Source organism: Antrostomus carolinensis, unplaced genomic scaffold, assembly GCF_000700745.2.
Source record: "Antrostomus carolinensis isolate BGI_N321 unplaced genomic scaffold, ASM70074v2 scaffold21664, whole genome shotgun sequence".
In the NCBI taxonomy this organism is placed as follows: domain Eukaryota; kingdom Metazoa; phylum Chordata; class Aves; order Caprimulgiformes; family Caprimulgidae; genus Antrostomus; species Antrostomus carolinensis.
The window spans coordinates 5,258-17,366 of record NW_010313184.1 but is presented as its reverse complement, the minus strand read 5'-3'; the positions used below and the strand labels follow the sequence as shown (position 1 = coordinate 17,366).

General features: G+C 48.0%; 1 protein-coding gene across 1 annotated transcript in view; it reads left to right on the top strand.

The window, feature by feature from the left end:
- Nucleotides 1-9,388: 9,388 nt before the first annotated feature.
- LOC104524413 (insulin-like growth factor 2 mRNA-binding protein 1) overlaps nt 9,389-12,109 on the top strand; it is a gene marked incomplete at its 5' end in the record, with an annotated part of 7,786 nt that continues 5,065 nt past the window's right edge. Inside the window, 3 exons of the mRNA XM_010167282.1 lie at nt 9,389-9,437; nt 9,935-9,986; nt 10,775-10,838. Of these exons, the coding sequence (XP_010165584.1) occupies nt 9,389-9,437; nt 9,935-9,986; nt 10,775-10,838 (165 nt within the window). The remainder of the gene's footprint in view (nt 9,438-9,934; nt 9,987-10,774; nt 10,839-12,109) is intronic.

The following is a 12,109-nucleotide window of genomic DNA, read 5'->3' as shown; positions in this document are numbered from 1 at the left end:
TGCATCTGACCTGCCCGCAGCTTCACCTGGCTGCTTTGCAATGCCTGAACTCATCTGAAAACATCCCTGACCCTGTAGCACCATCAGAGCCACTGGAAACCAGTTAGAAAGTCATCTTGGATGCTGGAGAAGGGCAGAGGTGCCCTCTCGTGGTGAGGAGAAGTGGGTGAGAGGTTCATGGGTGGCTGAAACCCCATCCCCAGCACCCTAACGAAGGCGGTAACGAAGGGCAGGGGTCAGTGTGGCCGTGCTGTGGGTTTCACACTATCTGAACTTTTATTTTATACATTGTTGGATTTGGGGCAGGATGGCAGGAGACCTGGTGGCCTGAGACATCTCTCGTATCAGTGGTTGATGTCGTAGCTCCTGGAGGCAGGTGGCTGAGTGAGAATCCACAGTCAGGATCATTTCTACTCAAAGTTGGCCCTGATGGGTGAAGGAAGATGCTTTAAAATGTGCAGAATGCACCAAAATGCAGAATATACTTTACCCTGTGGGTGCTTTTATTCGGGTTTTTATATGAATATCAGGGGTGGAGAGAAGCCAACAGCCGTGAGGAGCTGGAAGTGCTCCCGTTGATGCTTTGAGGACATGCAGGTGATGGTTTGTGCTCCCTTGCCCGGATTCTTTAGAGTTTGTTGTGATGTTCTGTGCTCTAAAGTGATGGTCTCGGTAGTGCTTTGAGGTCCATGGGTAAAAGATGGGATGAGGAACAAGTCCCACTTCTGCCACCCCTCCACATGGAATGGTCTGCAAGAAAATTTGCCTTTAAACATCACATTTATTGATGTTCTTATAGTCCAGTCGGTGCCAGCTCGGGGGTCAGGTTTGATTAAGGTCAGTTTGAGAACTGAGATTTTAGATTTTTCTTAAGGGATGAAAAATCTCATAGTGTGTTTCACTGGCTGCTGGGTCACAGTGGGAGGAGGTGACTGGTGGTGACTGGGAGGGAACTGGTGTGTTATCTGCTGCCCATTTGTCAGAGACAGCGTGTCCTACTGTGGTTTGGTGTTGAGTTACTGGTTGTGGGGACCCACCAAGTTTAGTTGGGCTTGGCTTTGGGGCATGTTCAGAGCATCAGAAAGAGCCTTTCAATACGTGGCAACCTGCCAGCAAATTAGAATGGAAAGAGAATGCAAAATGGATGCATTGTACAAAACTCATCCATCTTTCCTCTCCATTACTTACTGCTAAACTTGTCCTGTCTACAGATACTTGATGTATTGACTTTGGCAAGGACTGACTGCAGAAGTCTGGGAGATGATTAGAGTCTTCCTCTGGGCAAGTTGAGGATAAAGGTTTTTTGAGATTTCTTTGAGATTTCTTGCATCTTTTGAAGCACCAAGGTATTGACTCCTCTCAAAGACTGGGTGGATGTGGCATGTGCTCCATGCCAGTGTCATCTACCTGGGATCAGTAGGGAAAATGAGGAGTGGAAAGGTAGCACACAGTTCAATAGAAGAAGGAATATAAGAGCATTTTTCCAAGCTCTGGACATCAACCAGTCCCTTCCTTCCACACCCAAGATGCAGGAGCTCTTCTAAAAATGGGAATGAGTTCTCTGAGGCTTTCAAGGGGATCCTCATGGACAACTTCTCATTCTCAGCAGCTCCCTGAAAAATTCTCATCAATTATTAGCCGTGATTCTCCATGTACAAAGCAGTTCCGATAAAGAGCTAATGGGGAGAAACCAATTAGACAGATTTATTAGCCCAAGATCAAATTCTGGTTGCTGAGATGATTGATGGGAAGGATTAATCATGTCATGCTTGCTTGCCAGAGATAACTACTAGTCAAGGCAAGTGGGTCTGTATGAGACTCTTGTGTGGAGGATGTCTCCATGTTTCTCTGAAATCCCATGGCTGGTTCAATTCTGCGTCTCTCCAACTGCAAGAAGACAAATGTCTGTTGGCTTTGCCTGATCTTCTCAGGAGGGGCCTCTTGGATGGTTTCTCTTCAAAGGATTAGCCCCAAAGGTTTTCTCTCTGCTTTTCTTCCTGCTACTGCTGCTTTAATCTTGTCATTATATATATTTATGTATTTCCTTCTCAACCTCCTCATCCTTTTATTCCATCTCCAAATCTCTTTCCCATCAGCCACCTTCTAGCTCTGGCTTTGCTGGAACTCTCTTCTCTTGCCTTGGCCAGGTTCCCCAGTGAACAACAACTACTGTGACCATGGAGGTTTTTCACTGGTGTGTGGTTTATAGAGAAGATGAGGTTTTTTGGTGATGATTTAGGATATGAGGGCAAGCAGGTCAGTGGCGTTGGAAGGAAGGAAGGAAGGAAGGTAGCAGCTTGAAATAACACAAGGTGCTCTTAGAAGAAAGGGTGTTAAGAGTTTAAGAGTTTGTTGCACTGGTGACATTAAGTTGAGATCTGGTGGGAGAAGGTGTTTTGGAGGCAGAGGGATGGTTCTCTGGGAGACCTTTGCTTTTTCTTGATGGGAGATGTGGAAAAAGACATTGTTTAAATTGATGTTTCCTGAGCAGGTTGCAAGCTGGGTCCCTTTTCAGGACAAGAAAATAGATGCTCTTCTCCTTCCCCCATTCCATCCCTCTTGGATCCTGCTCAACTCTAGCTTTTTGGTAGGGTTCTACTACTTTTCTTCATGCTCTGTGGGACTATGCCTGACCTGCCCAGGTCATAGTCCAGACACATCTCAATCAGCAGCTTCAGTGGTGAAGCTAGACTTTGAAGGAAGGGGCCAAGGTGGGGTACAGGGGGCCCAGGTAATGCTGCAGTGGGGAGACCTGTGGTGAGGAGTGGCATGGCCAGGAGAGGACAGTGATGACCTTAACTCTGGCAGAATAATTCAGTGCTGTTAAAAATGCCCTTAATTTAGGGTTCACCCCCCAACCTTTAGGAAACACTAGCCCAGATCTCCATGTCTTTACTTACGTTCTCCAGTTGAATATTCTTGTCTCTGTATTAATGCTCAGAACAAATGAGATGCATCCAAGTCTCAGAGCTCTGGTTTCAGGCTCTTTGCAAACTCAGGGGAAGACTTTCCCATGGTTCTTCTTCAGTCTCACATGGAGATTTTTCTTCCAAACCACAAACACTCCAAAAGTTCAACCTGGACCCTGTTGTACCTCCATGAGGAGCCAAGTCAGGAGGTTTAGATTTGAAAAAAAAAAATTAAAATCAAATAATCTGTCTCTGCTGATGTATGACCAAAACCTTAGTAATGCTGCATTCGAAGAAGGAATTAGGATGGTTGGTCTTGCTTGGGCATCATCTGGTGGACTTGGTATGTGGTTTTTTTTTTCCCTGCCTTGCTGATGTGCGTGAGTGCTTCCAGCCCGAACCTTGTGTGCTGGTACTACTGGGAAGTCCACGGTCAGTGGGTTTAATAGTATAACAGTTGACTGGCACGTGGGGAAGCAGAGAGATGTGTCGGCTTGGAGGGCAACGCAGAAGATGGCAAATCACAGGTGCAGTGGCTAAAACCTGGAGGCTGATCCCATCCGAGCGGGTGGACAGTGCTGGGTTGTGCTCAGAGGTGTGGTAGGGATCTGCTGTGGGCTTCCAACAGGTATCTCCTTTTTTTGTGTGCTTTTGTTTCCTTGTCAATGAAAGGAGTACAGGGATAATATTCCTGCTTTGCGGACATGCCGGTAAATTGAAAGGCTGTCAATTTATAAGGGAAAAGCGAGTAATTTCAGCTACAACTTTTCTCCGAGTCCCCCTGGCAACGTTTGTGTCTTAGCAACCACATTTTCCTATTTAAAAATGTTTAAAACATTAAAAAACAACAACAACAACACATTAAGCACAGGATTAAGTGCTTTCCTGAATCAAAGCCTAACTAGATAAATGAAATGCTGTTAATTGAATCAGGGATGCACTGTGTTTTCAGCTCCCAAATTTGCATAACATTTGCATTTGATTGAAAAGCCATCATTAATGTTGTTCAGTTCTAGTAGGTCCCGCCATGTCTCTGGCTTTGGCTGTCCTCCTCCTGCCCCGAGGAGCTGAGTAGGTTTAGATTGGATATTAGGAAAGATTTCTGCACCGAAAGGGTTGTCAAATGTTGGAACAGGCTGCCCAGGGCAGTGGTGGAGTCCCCATCCCTGGAGATATTTAAAAGACATGTAGATGTGGTGCTGAGGGACATGGTTTAGCGGTGGACTTGGCAGTGTTGGTTTTAGGGTTGGCCTCAATGATCTTAAAGGTCTTTTCCAACCAAAATGATGTTATGATTCTATAAATGGTTTTGGTAGGAGATGGCCAGGATGGGGTCAGGGAGAATCCAGAGCTTGGCCATGTTCTACCATCAGCACTCAGTCCTTCAGCGTCTTCATTCTGTTAAGTCACCTCTGCTTTGGGAAATACATTGTGGTGGATGGAGAAGGTCCAGGAGGTGTTGGATGTAAGACAGACGCTGTAACCAGTATTCCATAGAAAGTGTGTCTGGTGTGTGTGTGGCTCCCATGTGGTTGCAGAACCTGATCTGACGCCGCTGGGACCCTAATGTGGAGAGATGGGGGACAGAGAACCAGCAGCTCCTGCCAGAGTGCTCAGGGTTGGCCCTTTCTCTAGCAGACGTTCACTAAATCATCTCCTTGCTTTGGGACTAAAGAGAAATCAAGTTGTCGGGACAAAACCTGGACCAGTGGGGGAAGAGGAATGAAATCTGTGGGGCTGGAAATAGCCACTCTGTGGGGCTGTTTCACTTGTGGGGGTAACCCCTGTGCAGGGACGTTGTCATTGCTCCTAAAGATGAACCTTGTAGAGCATCTTGTGCCACTAACGCAGGTGGTTGTGAGTTTCTGCTCCCTGCAGATCACAAGGAATGGAGTTTGGGGCTAAATTCTCTGAAGGTGATAATTTGGGGTGACCTGAGCATCCCGCACGCTCCATCCTCCTCTCCATCCCTGCGCCCACTGCACTGATCCCTCCAGCTGCCTCCGTGCTGCTGCTGATGCTCAGAGCCGAATCCTGTTGGCAAAAGAACTCCAGTCCCTCAGCGAGTCTCCGCGTGCCGTGAGTCTCCACGTGCCATGGGGCAGAGGAGGGTGACACATGCCCGGGATGCCATGGGGAGATGTGGGATTTATCCCCAGCTCCGTTGCCGACTCACTCAGTGACTGTGGGTGCAGCGATGCTCCTCTCCAAACACCTCTCAGCTTTTCCGTGATGGGGACAGAGTAGCTCTGGTCTTGGCTGGGACCTGTGGCCGAAATTTGTCAGGAGGAGGTGGCAGCATCACTGGGTCTCCTGGTTGGATGTGTCTGTGCTGGTGATGCTTTACCGTTGCCTCCAGCTTGCGGTGGCCAGCCCCAGCCTTCCGCTGGCCCCTGGCCAGGCTGCCTGCTCCTAACTAGCTAGTGCTCCTTTCTTGGGTCCCTGCCACCACTGCCACCGTGCCAGTCCACTCCGGGGAATTACCAGCAGATTCTTAATTAAGTGGGAGGCTCTGGGCGCTCTCTTGAAGGCGATCTCTGGGGATGCATCCAGGGGTGAGAGAAGGGGGATGCCGATGGCTGAATCTGTGCTTGGACAATTCCCAGTGAGATTTAAAAATTAAAAAGCAAACCAAAACAAAAGGAAAAAAATAACAACCCCCAAAACAAAACCAAATTTGGGATTCTTAATGATGATTCTTAATTATGAACTTAACGATGATTCTTCTGATGGGTTTTCTGGGAAGGTTGCAGTGGGTATCAGTCTATTTGTGCCATGGGTACCCAAGGGTGCTCAGCTCTGAGGATGCAGCACCGAGAGCCAGCGATGCTGGGAGGGCTCTGGGTGCGTTGGGGACACAGAGTGGTTTCCAACTGGTTCCAGGGCTGTTGGAGACCAGCAACGGGTGTTTTCTGAACAAACGAGACTTTCCTACCCACACGACAGTGATGGGCAGAGCACAAGAAAGCGAGAAACCCCCACGTTACCTGGATATTGCAGGATCCTCCATGGCACTTTGTTCTGTCTCTTTGCTTCCCCCCCCGCCCAGGGAAGTTTAACCTGTTGGTGTGTTGAGCTCTTTAAAGAGCTGGTTGAAGGAAAACCCCTAGAATGTTCTTTGATGGAGCAGATCTTGGTGCTTCCACTAGTCGAGGGTACCAAGGGACTGACCCAAGATGCTCGTCTGTGATGTGGGTTCCATCGCAGCCTCCTGTGACGCTCTGGGTGCATCAGGGTGGGTGGGTTTTTTTTCCCAGTAAACCCAACCCAGGGCTGGGGAGGATTTACTGAGAGCATTGAGAGATCTTGAAGGTCTCACTTTGCTTCCTGGTTCTTCAGGAGAGCCAGCAGATCCAGATGGGGCTGCTGGGCATGTTGGCAGGTTTTCGAGGGCTGCAGGATGGACGTAGAGGGATGCTAAAATTCTGTTATCACGAATAGCACCGGAGCAGGAGGAGGGTGACACTGGGACCCATCCCTGGGATCCGTGGTTCTTCTCTTACAACTCTGCTGCTATTTGCCATCCTCTCTCCACCCACATTTTTTTTTCTTTTTTCTTTTTAAGTTAAAAAAAAAAAAAGCTGCCAGCACGTGCAGAAACCATCCAGATCTGTAAATAGATATTTTTTTACCAGGTTGATCAGTCTGCTCCAACTCACCCCAAGGATCTGGGAGGCTCCTGCCTTCAGGAGAGCTGTTGCCTTCTCTTGTGGGCTGGAGATGCTGGGGCTGGTCCATGGCTTCTGCTCACCCAAGGGGCACGATCACCAGTCCTGGTTGGCAGCGAGATCGGGCGAGCAGAGGTTGTGAGAGCCCTTCAGTGGTGCAGGAGGGAGGAGCTGCTGCCTTTGGCACATGATGAATAAAAAGCCGGGGAATCGCCGTCTCGCCGAGTTATTTATTTGGAATAAAGCTCTGCTTGGCGCGGAGGTGGGAGCGAACAGAACCGGGCTGTCACGTTCGGTGCTGCGAAGGGTGACGTTTCGAGATGAGGATTTAAATACAGCGGGACCTGCTTCTAGCAAAGTAAATAACGGGGTTTATTTATTCATGCTTTCCTCTGTAATTCTAACCACAGCCGCTGCCGAGCGCGCGGACGGAGCTGGATTTGAGCAGCGGCCGCTCATCGGAGCGGGATGTTTCCACCTGCTGTGGGGCAACTCCATGTCAAGCCAGATCTCACCGAAGAGGTGATGGATGTGGCCCTGGTGCCACCATCCCCAGGCAGGATGGGCACTGATGGAATCAAGTATTCCAGGTGCCGGCTCATCCCGGGATTTCCTGGGATCCTGCTCTGCTTTGTGCAGCTCACCTGGTTGGGTTGATAAAAGACCCGTCTCTCCCTCCAAGCGTGGCCTCGTGGGGATTTAATATCCATCAGTGATGAAGGTGTGAAGAGTGGCAAATTATCCTGGTGGCATGGTCGCGATGGGAGGAATTACCATTTAATTAACATATTAATAAAAAAGCACAGAGCAGCCCCCTCGCCTTGCCCGGCCGGTGCGGATGTGGGTGATGCTCTGTTGGGGCAGGTGCTCCAACAAGCTTGGCAAAGGAGATCAAATTTTTAAAAGTTTTTAAATTTAATTTAATTTTATTTTATTTTTAGATGCCACCAGCAGAATTATGATGCGAGGACATAAATGGCTCTTTTCTCTCCATAGCACATTTGAGTCTGGTCACGTATGTGCAGAACACATGCTCTGCCCGTGCAGATGCCTGTAGCTATCTGGAGAAGTTTCCGTGGTAGGGGTGGGCAGCAGGAGACCTATGGGGGTTTCCTCTATCACTTCAAATCCTTTTGACCCTCCCTGGACTGTGACATTCTTTGCATTCTGAATTTCTTAATCTCTCTCTCCCATTCATTTTGGGATGTGGATTAGCATGTAAACACGAGGTCTGGTTTCAGAGCGTGCTCCCCTCAACTTTGCTTCCCGCAGCTCCCCACAAAAAGGTGCAATTTTAAGGGTTGAGTTGGCTTCTTTTTCCCCATCTACCCAGTTTGTGTCTGGAACAGTGATAAAATTTGGTGTTCCAGAGCATTCCCAGTGGCTGAGCTAGTGGGAACACTGAAAATCTGACTTTTAGAGGGAAGAGCAGCCCCAAATCTCTGACCATCCCATCCCTGCGGTCTAAATCTTTGGGAAATCTTTGATGATTTTGGGAAACATCAGTTCTGCTTTTGTTGGAAACCATCTGAACCAACCAACCCTTTTGGGGATTTTGATGTGTGTGGGATTGCATCAGCATCATGGATCAGAGGGGATGCTCGAGGCAGCTGCTTTTTACCTCACAGGATGAAGGGGCTGAGGAGGAATCCTTACCTGTGTCTCTAAATCCTTTCGCTTTGGGCCATTTCATGCTGAGACAATTTTTTTTTTCTCATTGACAAATGAGCTGAGCCATTTTCTGAAGTTGTGTAATTAGAAGATAAGGATCTGGCATCTCATTTTCTCCCCCCCCTTTTTTTTTTTTTGGATTATTTCACCCTTTCATAAATACTTTGAATTTGAAGCCTGGCTCTGCAATGAGCAGGTCCAAGGGTATTTATCTGATATAGCATTGTGAGTGCTGAGCTGTCTGCCATGGTCATGGCATTTATCATCCTTATCTTTAGGAAAATCCAGTGATTTGGGTTATTCCTGAAAAACAGGGACACCAGGGAGGGACCAGCCATCTGTGAGGGCTTGACACTGTGTTTGCATGTGGGTTGCACCCATAAAACTGCCTCCTTGGGCACTTAAAGGTGTTATTGCCTTTAGGTGGGTGCTCTTGGGGTGTCCAGCAGCACGTTGGGGTGCCGGCAGCCACCGTGGTGTGGTTACGTGCTGGTGCCGGAGCTACTGGATGAGCCCACGGCTGCTCTCAGCTGTCTGCGGCAGCTGCACGGTGATGGGTGTGGGGGGTGGCAAATTTGGCATCAGAATTAAAAAAAGAGTTTCTATTTTGGGAAAAGTGATCTTAGGAAGAGCCAAAAATGTGAGTGGAGAAGCAGCATGAGACCATCTCGGGTGGTGGAGCTGGGATGCCTGTGCCTTGATCTCTGTAGTTAAAATTGAACCAGGTTTTTTGGATGTGGCAGTGATGCTCCAGCGGGTCCTGCCAGCGGTTGGTGACATCCCAAGGATCATCTCTTCATTCCACCGGTGCAAGAGGGCAGGTTACATGAACACACAGCTCCCTTTTTGCTTTCTAATCCGTAATCTGGCAAAATCTCTGCCTTTCCAGCCTTGCCCTCCTTAGAGCTCCACCCAGTGCTAAAGGGTCGGGGGGATTTTGGCATCTTGTTCTCAACGAAGCTCCCGGCATAAATCCAACACCAACCGAGCTGGCTGTAATTAGCCAAAAGCCATCAGAAACCCTAGTAGTCTATAAAAATGCAAAGCATGATTAGATACATCAATGTGCAACAATTTGAGGCAAAACAGGCGTGTTTTGAACACCGAATCTGCTTTTTAATCACTTTTTATTTATTTCAGGAGCCGGAAAATTCAAATCCGAAACATCCCACCCCAGCTGCGATGGGAGGTAAGAGGAGCAAGCAGAGAAGTGTAGATCAGATTGAAGGAATAATTCTCCCCTAGGTTTCTATGCTTGGGATTAAAGTTGATTTAGCCTTTTCTTTGTTATTAATTGAGTCTAATTATACTAGAGCCTTGCATCCATGTAGCTTATTCCTCTTCCATTACAGGAGTGAATTTAACTGGTAGAAGCGACGTAAACTACACCAACAAAATCCCTTTTAATTACAGAGTTCTATGATTTATCTCTTAAATAAAGAATGAAATGGATCATTTCTTCCCATCTACTGCTGGGATTTTTCCCTGACTCTTCTTTCCCCCCTGAGTTGGCTCTGAGGCCCCTTGGTCCAGCGTCCTGGGACAGGCAGGAGCTTCCTTCATCTAATTGCTTGTGAAATCTTAATGACTAGAATGCTGCCTTGATTGATTGATTATTTCCCTGGTCTATCCTGACAATCCCAGTATAAAGTGGGTTTGGTTTTTTCTCTTTTCTTCCTTTTCCAGGTTCTAGATGGTTTGCTAGCCCAGTATGGTACCGTAGAAAACTGCGAGCAAGGTAGGAGTGAAAAAAGCAGCTAATTTTTATTTAGGATATTTTCTGCCCCAGCTATTTTTGAGGGAGAGGAAGGTGAGGATGGACGTGCTGTTTTCCTTTGTCAGCAGAAGCCACAGCTAAAGATGTCAAGAGGTCTCAGCCTGGTCGCTGAGGCTTTTGTTGTTGTTGTTGTTCCCTATTGCTAAAAGGCAGGTCCTGGGTGGTGGCTTTGGGCAGCACACGTGGATGTCCCCACATTGGGTGGTGGGTCAGCATCATTCCCACCTCACCCATGGGTACCCACCAGTGGCTGCATCCGGAGAAGATGAAGGATGCTCTCCTGATGTTGGCTGGGGACTATCTGTCTCCACTCAGCAGATTTTATCTCAGCCTTTAATGGTTGGTTGAGACAGGAGGTTTAATATTGCCCCTGGGATGTTTAATGAGAGTAGAGTTACCATAACCCTGCTAGAAATGGAAAGGAAAGCTTGGAGGAGCTCCTGGGACTGTCCCTGGGCTCTGGTGAGGGATGGCAGGATGGAGCTGGCTTTGGTGGCTTTGCTGCAGAGCACAATGGTGTGTTGGGATCCTTGAAATAAGACAGGAGAGGTTGTGATGTGCAGGATGAGTCCCACACACTTGGATAGTCTTCTCCTTTGCAGGAGAAAAATGTTTGCAAATCCCTGAGGAGCCGTGGAGGGAACTCATCCGAGTAGGGAATCACCCGAGTGGGAACTTTCTGCTTTTTTGGGGGTCTTGGCCCGAGGTGTTTGTGGTGCCTTTCTAATTTTTGCCTCTTTTTCTCGCAGTGAACACGGACAGCGAGACCGCTGTCGTCAACGTCACCTATGCCAACCGGGAGCAGACCAGGCAGTAAGTGCCCCACGTTCCCCAGGAGCTCAGGCTGCCCTCCCCGCTGCGGCTCCTGCCCCTTCCCCACTTGCAGAAAACAAGATTTCCAGTGCTGGGAGTCAGATTACTCCAGAATTTCTACATTTTTGGCTAAACCAGCAGCAAATCTTTGAGGAAACCCCTCAGAGGTCTGATTTCTTTTTCTTCATCTTCAGATGAAAGCCCTTCAGAGGACACACACATTTTTTTAGGCTTTTCTGTGCAGTTCAGAGAGTAAAACCATAACTTTTTGCTCAAGGAAAAGTGAAGAATTCCTTGTATTTATATGATTTCAGGAGTTATTGCTCCAGAAAACGTAATAGGGACCAAATATCATAGGAGCTGATAGATGTCAGGCAACACGTGTCCTCTCTGGCTGGTGGCCATGTCACTGGGAGATTTGCAGCTCCATTCCCCATCCTGTCTGGGGAAGATCAGGCTTTGCATTAAATGCAAATAGGAAATTAATTGTGTTTTTAGTGGTTTGTTTCATTTTCCTTTTGCCCTGATGAAGTCTTGGGGAAGCTGGAAAATGGACGTGATCAGCACTTTCCTTGGAGGGCAGCCTGGATTGATAGGTGTTTATCTGGGAAGGGTTCCGTCACTGAGGCCACCATGTCTCAAATGTGGCCACTGTGTCTCAAATGTGGCTACCGCGGCTGCGTTGCCATCCCTGGGGACATTGTCTGTGGTCGCTCTAAGCCACTCAGCTGATACTTCAGCTGTCAAACCCGTGGCCACCATGAATTTGTTGTGGTCATGTGTGTGGCTGTGACAAACCTTCATGGGGGAACCATGGTCTTGTTTTTACTTTCTGTAATAACATGGGGCAGGGTCTGGCTGTGGAGCTCAGCAAGGAGAACCATCCCAGTTTGTCCTCCTCTCCCTTATCCATCCCCACCAGTCCTGTGCTCTGCACCTCATCAAGTGAAATATTTTGGGTTTCTTTCACTGGGAAGCATCCAGCAAAAGAGTTTGATGCAAGGAGTTTTGCTTTTAGATCTGCAGCTCTTCTCCCCCTGCTTTTTCCTCCTCTGGGGATGCACGTGCTTCATCAAGCATCTTTCTCTGGTCCCTTCAAGGACGGGGATGCTAGCAGGGAAAGTCTCTGTTCAGCCAATTTTAGGGGTTTTTTTTAGTTGGTTGGTTGATTTTGGTTTTGGGTTTTTTTGTGGGGGGGTTTTTTTGCCTTTTTTCAAGAGTTGAGTCACTGACCACTTTGGAGAGCTGCAGTTTTGGTTTTTCTCCGGAGT